Source organism: Psittacula echo, assembly GCF_963264785.1.
Source record: "Psittacula echo genome assembly, chromosome: 6".
Lineage (NCBI taxonomy): Eukaryota > Metazoa > Chordata > Aves > Psittaciformes > Psittacidae > Psittacula > Psittacula echo.
The window spans coordinates 17,835,361-17,847,535 of NC_137743.1; the positions used below are offsets into that span (position 1 = coordinate 17,835,361).

Genomic DNA, 12,175 nt, shown 5'->3' on the forward strand with positions numbered 1-12,175 from the left:
TGGAGCACCTCCGGTATGAAGACAGGCTGAGAAAGTTGGGGCTGTTCAGCCTGGAGAAGAGAAGGCTGCGTGGAGACCTCATAGCAGCCTTCCAGTATCTGAAGGGGGCCTACAAGGATGCTGGGGAGGGACTCTTCATCAGGGACTGTAGTGATAGGACAAGGGGTAATGGGTTAAAACTTAAACAGGGGAAGTTTAGATTGGATATAAGGAAGAAATTCTTTACTGAGAGGGTGGTGAGGCACTGGAATGGGTTGCCCAGGGAGGTTGTGAATGCTCCATCCTTGGCGGTGTTCAAGGCCAGGTTGGACAAAGCCTTGGATGGCATGGTTTAGTGTGGAGTGTCCCTGCCCATGGCAGGGGGGTTGGAACTAGATGATCTTAAGGTCCTTTCCAACCCTAACTATTCTATGATAACACTGTTTTGGGAGTTGCCTTCTATTACTGGCAACTTTGTAAATAAATGCTTGTTCCTAGTTTTCCTTTTTTTTTTTTACTAGACTTGAAGAAGCAAACCAACTCAATCACTGATAATGTATTTGAAAAAAACTTAGAAGTATAGCTTTTTCCCCTTTCAAACAGAGCTGGAAGTGACATAGCTGGAATCCACACTGAAGTCTTGATCCTGGGTTACCTCATGAACAACTTGTAACTCAAATTGGTTGAAATATTGCTTAGACTGGACGGTAGCAAGTATCCAGTCAAAAATAATTAGCATTTTATTTTTAACACCCATCTTGCTAAACCTTGGGAAACTTGAAGTTCAGCATTTATAACCACCTTTAGATGATTTTCAAAAAAATGACATCACGTTGTTTTGCTTCCTTTTAAAAAACAGTATGTGTTGAGTTCTGAAGTCGTAATTCGCACAAAAGCAAAAGCTTAATCATCATCCTTTAGGCTGCACGATAAATCAGGTGTCAGAGTTTTTTACTGTGGGGTTTCTTTAATGCAAGGTATGTGCCTTGTAAGGTTTTTCAGGTTTGGAACAAGAGGACTCCAGAAGGTTCGCAGACCCAGATTGTTCCTACTGGATTTGTATGTTTGAGGGAGAAACCACCCATATCAACTTCCTCTTAATTTATCTACACAGCAGTTGGCTGCTGTAACATCTGGGTTAGGAATTCTTCCAATGATTTGTAATGATCAGGGCTACAGGCAGAAGAAATCCTCCCAGTTTTTTCTATCTTTGAAAGTGGCCTGTTGTCCTGGGTTCAGCAGTAGCAGTCAGTTTTTCTCCTTCTTAGTAGCTGTTGCAGCACTGTGTTTTTGACTTTCAGCCTGGGAACAAAGCTGATAACACCGATGTTTAGACTGACCAAGGACTTTGTGAGTCTCATGCTCTGCCAGGGAGGAGGAGAAGCTGGGAGGAAGCAGGGACAGGACACCTGACCCAAACTAGCCAAAGAGGTATTCCATACCACAGCACATCATGCCCAGGAGGTAGAACTGAGAGCTCCCGGAAGGGCTGGATCACTGCAGGGTGGGGGCGAGGTACCGGTTGGTGAGCGGTTGTATTCTCTTCCTTGTTATTTCCTTCATCATTATTACTATTAGTGGTAGCAGTAGTGATTTGTGTTATACCTTAGTTATTAAACTGTTCTTATCTCAACCCGTGGGAGTTGCATTCTTTTGATTCTCCTCCCCGTCTCTCCAGGAGTGGGGGGAAGAAAGGGGCGGGGGGGAAGTGGACTGCGTGGTTCTGATTTACGGCCTGGGCTTAAACCACGATACCTGTAATGTGAACAAATTCTTGTAATCAAAGCAGCACAGTCATCATATTATGATCTAGAATTGAGGCTAAAATTTTTTATGAAAACTCATGTTATTAAGAGGGCTTTTTTCACTTATTCACTTGGCCACAAGAGTTACGGGTAATTTCATCAAGTCTCTCGACTAAACATTGTACGTTTCACTATTTCCTCCAATAAACATCAGCATGACCCATCTTGAAAGAAAGAGAGGTTCACTAAGAATCTTTTTTAAATATCAAAACTAGACAAACCTGCTTACAACTTCTTCTGGAGATGAGGTACCTAATATTGTCAACATCTCTTCACATCTGTTCATATACAATTAACTGTCATCTTTTAAAATAAAAGGGAAGAACCCTCACACACAATCCCAAGAAAAAAAGCCAGCATTCCACCTGTGACTATTCCTAGGAGGAAACAGGCAAATCATTCCATTAGATTAGCTGGCAAAGCTCAAGTATTGCTGGCTTTTTAAAAGGGCTCACTGAGATGAACGTACAAATTCAACTGGGAAAGATTATCACCACATAACTAGTTCAAGATATCCCTGCTCACTGCAAAAGGGTTGGACTACATGACGTTTTAATAGTCCCTTCCAACCCATACGATGACATCATCCATATGTGCACAGACTTATACTTTTGTACGTTCTACATAAAATCAATTATTACCTTTTAATCATTCACAAACTGGTATCGAGATTGTATCACACACAGTTAATCTGGAATTGATTAAAAAACCAAAACAAAACACATAACTGTATGACAAACTCAGTGTCCATCAATAAAATCCTATTTTGGATTTTAGCCAAACATAGTACAAGGGAAAGCCACCAGATGCATACAAAATACTGCAGTTGTTTCTGAATAAGAGATTTTAATCTTCTATTTCCTGACATGTCAAAGTTGCAACAGTTGTAATGTTTGCCCTGTGGTTTTAAAAAGCAAAAAGAAGAAATGTCCAGGCAACCTGTTTTCCCCAACTAGTACCAACATCAATACCAAGATCCAATACTCTATTAAAAAACCCTCCATCTAAAATTCTTCCAAGAAAAATTTCAAGTGGTTACTCAAAAGAAGGACTCAATGTGCATCATGAAGTTACATCATTGTCACGCTAACTTAAAAAAAAGATAATTTTTCTGTGATGAAAATAATGCAAGACCAGAATTAACATTACAGCACTTTATCATGCATCCTCAGGCGAGAATCGCACGTGCATTGATAATACAGACAATGTTCTTCTAAAATAAAAATAATCAGTTGTTGGTGTCAGTTAAATAAAATCCCACAATTTTAAGCACTTAGAATTTTATACTGCTTTGCATTATGCAAATTAAAACAGAACTTAATATTATTATCAGAATAGCATTTTATAAAGAAAACACTATTTTAAAATGGTCGCAATTTAATTATTAATTTAAAATAATACTCACTTTTAAAGAGGTGTTTTGCAATATATAGTAGGTACTATTGGCAGGCATATCTCAAGCATAGCAAATAAAACATAGAAGAAAACTGTTTTAAAAATATTTTTAGATTAATTTTTCCTTTTAACGTAGATGGAGCACTTCAAACTGCTTGCCACTCAACTACCACATAACTTACATGAGTCTTCCTGCTATCTGTACCTTACTGCACGTTCCCAGGACAAAGGTTTTAAAGCCTCGAAACACGCAAGACAGTTTTTGCCACAGAAATGCACATTCCAACAAACAAGAAACTTCTGGAGAGCAATTTGTGTGATATACTTAACACTGCATACCTGAAAAATTCAAAGTTGAGACAAGCTTTTGGCAAAAAAAATTTGTCATCTTGCTTGAACCACAGTTTGCTCATAGCAGTGTCCTGTGTCAAGAAAAGAGATTTTGTTAAGTCACCTTTTAACTGTAATATATTATGCCATTTAAAAAGTATCCACTGCTTCAAATCTCAGTTTAGTATTGTCTCCTTACATCCACAATCTTGATGTATACACTGTGTGTCTACCATTCCATCCTTATGGAGACTCTCTTCACCTTTAACAAGCCAATTAAATAGCTGCAGCATTGTGAATGAGCTTATGATCAAAATGGGAACTACTTTTCTAGAGCAGGAGCGATCAAAGACAAATACTAGTTAGCTGCACAAAACACCCTGCCAAAGCTAACATTAAAAGATGTGCCATTATGCAGCACTACATCAGCGTATAGTTACATTTTCAGACTAAGAATATAATTGCATATGTAATGCTTTTAGTAAAAAATATTAATGCACTGTTATCTTGTTTTAAAGTAACATTGCAAACATAACACATTTAGAAAAAGTATTAAAACCAGTTGAAAATTAGTTAAAAGAACTGTCACCAAATTTTTCTAGAATAATCTCCTAGTATGGGAAAGATTCTAAACAACCTCTCATATTGCTTTTTCTCCTGTAAAAACTGTGAAATAGATATTCTTCCTTTGTTCCAACTCTAGTTAACTTTATCCCAACACCTTTTCTTCGAATTGCTATAGATCAGAAGAGAGAACTTTTAATTGTAAAATTATTTCTCTTTCTCATGTTTTTGAGCAGATGTTCTTCGCTTTTCAGGGATCTGGTGTGGTGCATGGTATTCTCCTCCTCCTCCTCTTTGCATAAAAGAAGTAATTCTTCTCTCTTACAGCACACCTTCCTTTACACAACATTTGACTCATACTAAAAAGCCTTTTTACAGCTGCTCTCTGAGACAACAAAATATTTCTTCTGTTAAATTGCTACTATGCAGTTCAGAATACACCTTACACCAGGGACAGTGTGATAAACAGTAGAGCCTGTGTGTAGTACTAGAGACCTGGACTGGTAGCTGGAGACTGCTAGCTGCAGTCCATAGAACACTGATCCCCAAGCCAAAGCCTGTATCTTAATTGCCCTCTTTCCCGAGGGTTTTTCAGAGCAAGATGTGCCATTACAACAGAGGTGACACAGTAACATGCTGCCAGTGAAAATGGCCATCCTGTTCCTGTACTTATGTTCCAGTTTGTCCCTTTCTCCACAACACTGGTCCAGTCCATAGTAAGCTCACGCAGGCATATAAAACGCAGAAAAAATTGTTTTGGTTTGGGTTTTTTTGTACAGCTAATCTTTGCTAACTTAGTTCTTGCAATGTTTTGCTGTGGACAAATGCCAGGGATCACAAAAAGGAAAACGGCACAGGCATACAGATGGGGAGAAAATAAGTGAGATACGGGCAAAATAGATAATGTCTATTTCATCAAGTACAAAAGATTAAAACATTTTCCCTCAGAAAACATATTTTTTGGGGAAAGGAAAAGCAAATATATTTCTAAAGCAATGATGCCTTAAAGCATAGCTTTTGTGTGGATCAATTGCCTAGTTGCCACAGAGACACTGAAAGACCATCAAGTTTCTGTAGTAAACCAATTAGTGTTACTTTATACAGCTGTAATATGTGTCCCTGCTGAGGTTTACAGTTTCAGTTCAGGATGAATATAAACCTGCTCCAAGTCCTCCTATGTTAATAATACTGCTTCAAGTATATATCTAAAATGTCCCGTGCAAAGAAGTATGTTTTCCTGATGGATGTCTTTGCACTGAAGTAGACATATTAATCTACCGTGCAAAAAGTATTCCTGAATTGAGTATTCAAGCTGAAACATAACACGTAAGTGCAGAAGACTCTTCCTATTTGTCCTCCACTAGGCCTAGAACAGAGATGAGCATTAGCAAAGGCAACCATGCTTTAGCAGTGAGTAATACTTTTTAGTAAATCTTAGGTTCTCGGAAAACTGAGATTTGCTAGATGCACTGAGATCATTAAATGGTGCTTCCAGAAGACTGGAGAATGATGTTTATTTACATGCTTATATCTCTCTCCTTTTTTCCATGCAAACACAAGCTGTACCCATACACACTTACAAAAGAATAGCCTTGTCTACACCCTTGACTTACTGAACACGGCTCAAAAAAATATGAGTAGCAGTCACCCTTCTGCTGAGTAAACAGCTTTAATACTATTTCTATCAATTCTTAACACACTTTCAAAAGGGCAAAGAGAGTTCAAGCTGTTTGTAGATTCTTTTTTGTCATAATCCAGAGTTCAGCAAGAATGAACTTTCTATTGTCTTTCTAGCAATATCTTTAAGTTTTGTGCATTTTTGTTATTATACTTCAGAATGTAACAGCTCTGTATTTTAAAAAACACACAGGGATTAACTACGAACTTCCCAGAAGGTTAGCTAGCACACACAAATGGCTTACCTTGACAAGGGCAGGGTACTGTGTCGCATCTTTTTCCAATGGCAAAATCTCAAAGTTAGTAGGAATGAATTCGTTCTTCATTGGAAGCTTGAATTTCCCATTCAGGTCAGCATTTTGCCATTTCTAGATAAACAGGAGAAATAAGGAGGCTAAGGAGAATGTCTGCTTAATCAGTGATTATAGACTTATTTCTTTTATACTGTAACAAAAGTTTTAAAAATGTGTTCCACTAGCTTATGTGTAAAATACCATTAAGATAATAGGGAAATGAAGATAATAGGGAAAGAGAGACATATCTGGCAAACCAAGTTGGAGTAGGCTATCAGCAGCACAAAATGCTGCAAGGAGGAAGACAAAAAGATAAAAACTAATTTTGAAAAGTTTACAATAGAGTGGAAGGTCAATGTCTTCTTACCTTTTCTGCTACTGTGAACTCTAAATGAAGGTATTAAACTAAATACATAAGCAAGAATTCTACTCAGGAACATGGGTAAGGATAAGCTAAAGGAAATGAAGTGTTCCTGTGCAATGTTTTTCAAAGCATGCTCAGCAGGTTCAGTTTAGCTCTAGGGTGTATTTTACAGCCATCTCTTCTTAGAAGAATAGATCAATAACAAGTTTCAGTAAGTATCTGTCTGCCTCTTTTGCTGTAGTTTTGATTTTTCGAAGCTTATTTGATTGGCAAAATATACTCATTTTCTAAATTGCAAAAATCAGTTTCAGAAACACAGTTACATATAGCAGTTGTAAAAAGATTCCTTTCTTAAGAACAGATTAGCTCATTACCATTTAATAGAGACTTCAACTTTAAAAAGTTAATGCTTACATTTTTAAGGAGACACTACATATTTTGGATCTTTTGTAGTAAAAATGGCATAACATTCCTTTCACTTAACCATTAAAACATATCTGTCTTCTGTAATAAATATTTTAAATCTGAAGACTAAAATAAAATCTTTACTTCTCATAATATTCAACAGTCTCATTGTACAATTTTCATGCTATGTGCAGCAGCAAATTTAAGTTCTTCCTTCAACTAAATGAAATCTGACAAAGAATTTACCACTGTCTTATACTTGCAGAGATTAGAATATATTGTAAGTTTTAACATGCCTTAATAACTTCATCAGAAATTGCTTCTTGCTTGTACTGTGTTCCATACCAGTCTTCTGTTCGATCAGTTTTTCCTTCAAAAGACTTGGAAACTATTGCAACTCTGAAAACAAAGAGACAAAGCACTTTGGCATGAATGTGTTTGAGAAAAGATTGTGAGAAATTATTCACTGTTCCATCACCAGAAAGCACTGATTTCTGGAAACAGTCCCTGAACAATTACAGAGTGTATCTGGACAGCAAGCATACATATATTGAACTACACAATAAGGTTAACCATGAAATCAGATTATTGGCATCATTTAATTTTACCGATTTTCTAATGTGCTACAACCTAAAGTTACATACAATTATTGTTGCACTCAATTTCTATTTTTTAGATTTTGTCATTTTTCCAGAAAACACAGAAAGCAGCACTTGAGATCTTCTATGAAATACTGAAGTGACTACAACATTTTTCATACAACCTATATCAGCACTCAGGTATGTGAAAATACTAACTACAGAAATTTTATTCCAGACCTAGTGTTTTAGATTACATTATTGCAGTTTCACTCTCACATTCATAATCTGATAGTAAAAGTTTCTTCATTTTGTATACATGCTCATTTCAGATTGATACCTGTTTCATTCCTGCCTCCCCCCCCCTTTTTTTTTTTTTTGTTGATTTGGGGCTTTTTGAGGAGAAGGGAAGAAAAGCAGGAAGATTAAAATCTTTTACAGTCAATACAAAAGAACTATAATCAATTAGAAACCTCAATCATAGAATCATAGAATATCTTAAGTTGGAAAGGACCTAAGGATCATCCAAGTTCAATTCCCTGCTTCTTGCAGGACTGCCTAAAACTAAACCATGTAACTAACAGCATCGTCAAGATGCTCCTGGAACTAAAGAATACATCTAAATAAGAGGAAATCCAGAATAAAGAAAGTTAAAAAACGTCAGAGTATTTTTTCAGTAGTCTTCATAATAGGTATAAAGAAAACTCCTTTAATTCTTTTTAACACCCTACAAGACGAAAGGGTATTCAATGGAAATACGTAGCTAGCTCTACAAGTAAATAGATGTTTACAAGAATTTTGAAATGGTCAAAAAAGGTAGCACCATTACCTCCTGCATGTATTTAACAATCCCTGGATGCTGAATAGCACAGCAATGAACTCTGCCAAATCTTGTGCAGATGGCTAAAATGCACATTGAAACATCAAAATATACGCAATTTAAGTGTTCTTTTTTAATGCAATATCTTCAGGCCAGGAACATTCTGTTTTGTATTTCTAATGTGCATGGCAAAGTGGGGCTTTAATCAAAACAGCCATATGGACGTGCCTCAAACTATAGTCTTTTACTTTACAAATACATTACTGGAGAATACCCTTGGGATGAGTTTTTGAATATATTTTAAAAATACCAAAATTAAATAAGTGGACTATTAATATTTTAGATGCTTATGTCCTCAATCTCTCCTTTTTCATCTAATGTTTACACATAAATGACTAAATGATCCAAGAAGACTGAAAAACCCCAGGATTCTGCTATATTCAGTTCTAGACTGCCCTATTACAAAGATTTTCAAATTATTAATAATTTGATCTGTGCATTGTAGGTCAAATAGCAGGAGAACAGTGCGGTGAATTGCTAGCATTAGATGCATTTAAATGAATTACAAGTGTACCTCAGTCACATCGGACCATAAAGATACATTTTCAAGCAAGATTCAAAAATTGAAGCAGGATTTGACCACAGTTTGAGACAGTATTTTAAATCATACACACTAAAGAGGGGCAATCAAACCTCATGGTTGAGGGATGCAGATTTCCTTTGGGTTGCGGAAGAAATTTTTACTCCCCAAGCTTGAAAGAACCACGTGTAGCGTGAACACACATACACATGCACAAAACAGCCCCTGCTCCACTGCAAAAGTTATCCAATATTCAAACCAGCATGAGAATAGTAATCTTGAAGAGATATATTATTTCATCTCTCATTGCAAATGGCAATAGAAATGGTTAACATTTTTATTGTGACTTCTTATAAAATGGTTTCATACCTGTTTGCCTGTTACATCTATTTCATTTTTTATATAAAAGAAACAATACTAAATAAATATTCAAAAAAGAACTGAGCACTTTAATGCTAAAGAATATTTATGCTTGCAACACAGCAGACACTAGCTTGATCAACAAGGTAGAATCTATTGCAGATTGTTGTTTGCATTAAAATGAGTCATAGCAGTATTCTATTATGTTTTGCATTTTAACTCAAGACAGCTGGTGAGCAAAAGCTTTATCATGTACAGATGAAGTTCATAAGAGACTATAAAAACCATAAAATTATTAGAATTTCAGAGCAAACTATCAGGCTTTTTCATGCATTAAATAAAAAATAAATTAGAGAAAAAATGGAAAAAAGAAAAAAAAAAAAAACCACAAAATTATTATCCTGATGAAATCCCAGTAATCACACAGTCTGAGAGCAAGAGAAAGGTGTTTTATAGTATAATATACAAATGTCTGTTATTTGATATCCCTCCTTCTACCCTCTCCAATGTACCAATGCTCAAGCTGTATTGACAATCCAAGCACCCAAACAGTTGCTACAGGAGCATACCAAAATTAAAGAGCTAAAAATAATTCTGTCTGCTCAACATACACAAAATGAAATTGTGGAAAACAGCAATTCTTCAATCAGTTCTGCTTCAAGAGATCCTCCTGTCCGCTCCAAACTCCAAATCACCACTAGAATGGTAACTTACATTTTGAACTCCTGGAAACATACTCACAGCAACATGAAACAGACTACAAGACATTCATTCTGCCTAAACCAAGATACAAGCACCAAGAGCAATGAATACCAGGACAGGAAAAGAAGAGGGGAAAGAAGCACCACAGGTAGAAATACAATGTTATGCAGCTACTTAAATGTATCGTGATGCATATTTAAAATTCCCAGTTACGTAATGTTGCTTCTGCTTTTCATTTCTGTGCTGTGCAGCACTATGAATATCCATATGGTTTAAGACAGAATTGAAATGCACTGGAAAAGTAAGACAGGCAATCGGGCAAATTATCATGATCTGCTTAAAACATATTTAAACTCAACCAATGCAGTTCGACTTCTGAGCCATTCACGACCACAGAATACAGCTGAAACTATAAATGCATTTTATTTCTATGTGTACATTCTTGTACATGCAAACTGTTTCAGTCCTCAGTTATGGTCAATTTTCAAAAAAGAAGAACGGTTTCTGTGATGTAATACCTATTTACTAGAACCAATTTATTTATTTATTTATCACTTTCCTGAAATCTAAAATGAAGCTACAAGTCACAGATCCACAGAAGGGTGTTACTTGGGAAGAGAACCTATGCTTTAAAATCAATATACTTCCAGGAAAGATAATCAACTATTATATTCTACATTTACATAACAAAACTCAAGCTTCAAAGGGTGAAGAAGTAATAGGCTTTGAGATCACAGTATTTGTGATACTAGTAACAGACATGACAAAGCAAATTTGTTGTAAAAAAATGAATTTATACTCAAGAAGGAACAACTGCTGGTTTTAATTTAAACTTTGTCTTCCAGAACAAGATATTGTCAAACAAGTGAAAAAATTACACATATCTATTCAAATGAATAAAATGACCGAGACAAAACCAACAAAAGCCTACCTTTGTTTATAACTTCCCCCAAGATGATCAGTAAAACTGATGCAAGGCAATATGGCTATATGAAGCCAGTTCCACACAATTCTCATTAGGAAATAGAATAAGAGGGGAAACTACATGCAGAGAGATGTTGCTGGGGTGTAGCATTCCAATCATCCTGCAGAAGCACGAATTATTTCTTAGAGTTCAATAAAACTAAGTCTCTACAAACACAACAGTTTATGGGGATTGAAATAAGTGAAAAAATTGTGATTTTCAACATCTTTACTCAGATACAATGCAATTAAAAATTAACACATACGTTCCAAAATTGTAACATGCCTATCATCAGGGATGAGCATCAGCAGCTGCATTGAAATAACTGTTTGCTTAGTATCTGTGAAATTCCAGTCTTCAGGAATCTCTGTATCAACGTTTTTGGCATTCATTTTATTTTTGTTCCCTCTAGGATAGTACTAGTGATGCACTTCAGATACCAAGAGAGGAAAAAAGTCCATTTGCTACCCAGGGGAAAATATTCCTTGGTTGCTTAATTTGATGAGTCACTAGCTTAAATTTTAATATGAGCATTTATTCTGCAGATGATGGGGGGGGGGAATTATTGGAAATTACATTTTTCAGCTAAGATTGCAACACATGCCAAGTCCCTTATCTTCACAGATGGTTGGCAAAACCCAGCACAGTTTGAACAAGTAAAAATGATACATCTTAAAAAGGTTTCTCTATCAGGGAAATTAAGCCACTAAATGCAACAAGTAGTGTTTGGGGGTGGGAGGGGGGAGAAGAATATCAAAACTTCCTGTTACGGTTCAGTCAAATAGAAGCACATATGGATACTTGCTACCATCTGGGAATATGGATATTTTTCCATACTTTCAATAAAGACAGTTTGTTAAGAAAATAACAGTTGAAAAGCTAAACTTTTTAAAAAAACATTTAACAGAAGCCTCTCACTTTGAATGCAGCTACCCCAATATAGATATATAAGCAATTACAAATAAAACCATTATACAAACAAAAAATCCAAAATCATTGACTCATACTGTGGTTTGGGTTGGAAAGGACCTCAAAAAATATCTATTTCCAACCCTCCTGCCATGGGAAGCGAAACCCACCCCTAGACCAGGTTGCTCAAAGCCCTGTCCAACCTGGCCTTGAACACTTCCATGGATGGCGGATGGGGCCACTGTAATACACAAGGCATAAAAAGAAAAACAAAAGGGACAAAACCCCCCACCAAACAAAACAAACAAATAACAACATCAAAGTTGGAATGATATGGCACATACGAACTCTTTCATTAAAAGGGAGAATAGAAAGGTGAATATGAACATAAATATCAGTAAATGGTGAGTAACCAGAACATATATAGATACTTAAAAGCACATGTCCACA

The 12,175-nt window shown here is 36.1% G+C and overlaps 1 protein-coding gene across 8 annotated transcripts in view; it reads right to left on the reverse strand.

Moving 5' to 3' along the window:
• IDE (insulin degrading enzyme) overlaps positions 1–12,175 on the reverse strand; it is a 70,043-nt gene that overhangs the window by 23,576 nt on the left and 34,292 nt on the right. For all 8 annotated transcript variants that reach the window (XM_080620305.1, XM_080620298.1, XM_080620304.1 and 5 more), the window contains exons 12-14: positions 7,109–7,211; positions 5,996–6,118; positions 3,519–3,601 (exon numbers count right to left, since the gene is read on the reverse strand). In XM_080620305.1, the coding sequence (XP_080476431.1) occupies positions 3,519–3,601; positions 5,996–6,118; positions 7,109–7,211 (309 nt within the window). The remainder of the gene's footprint in view (positions 1–3,518; positions 3,602–5,995; positions 6,119–7,108; positions 7,212–12,175) is intronic.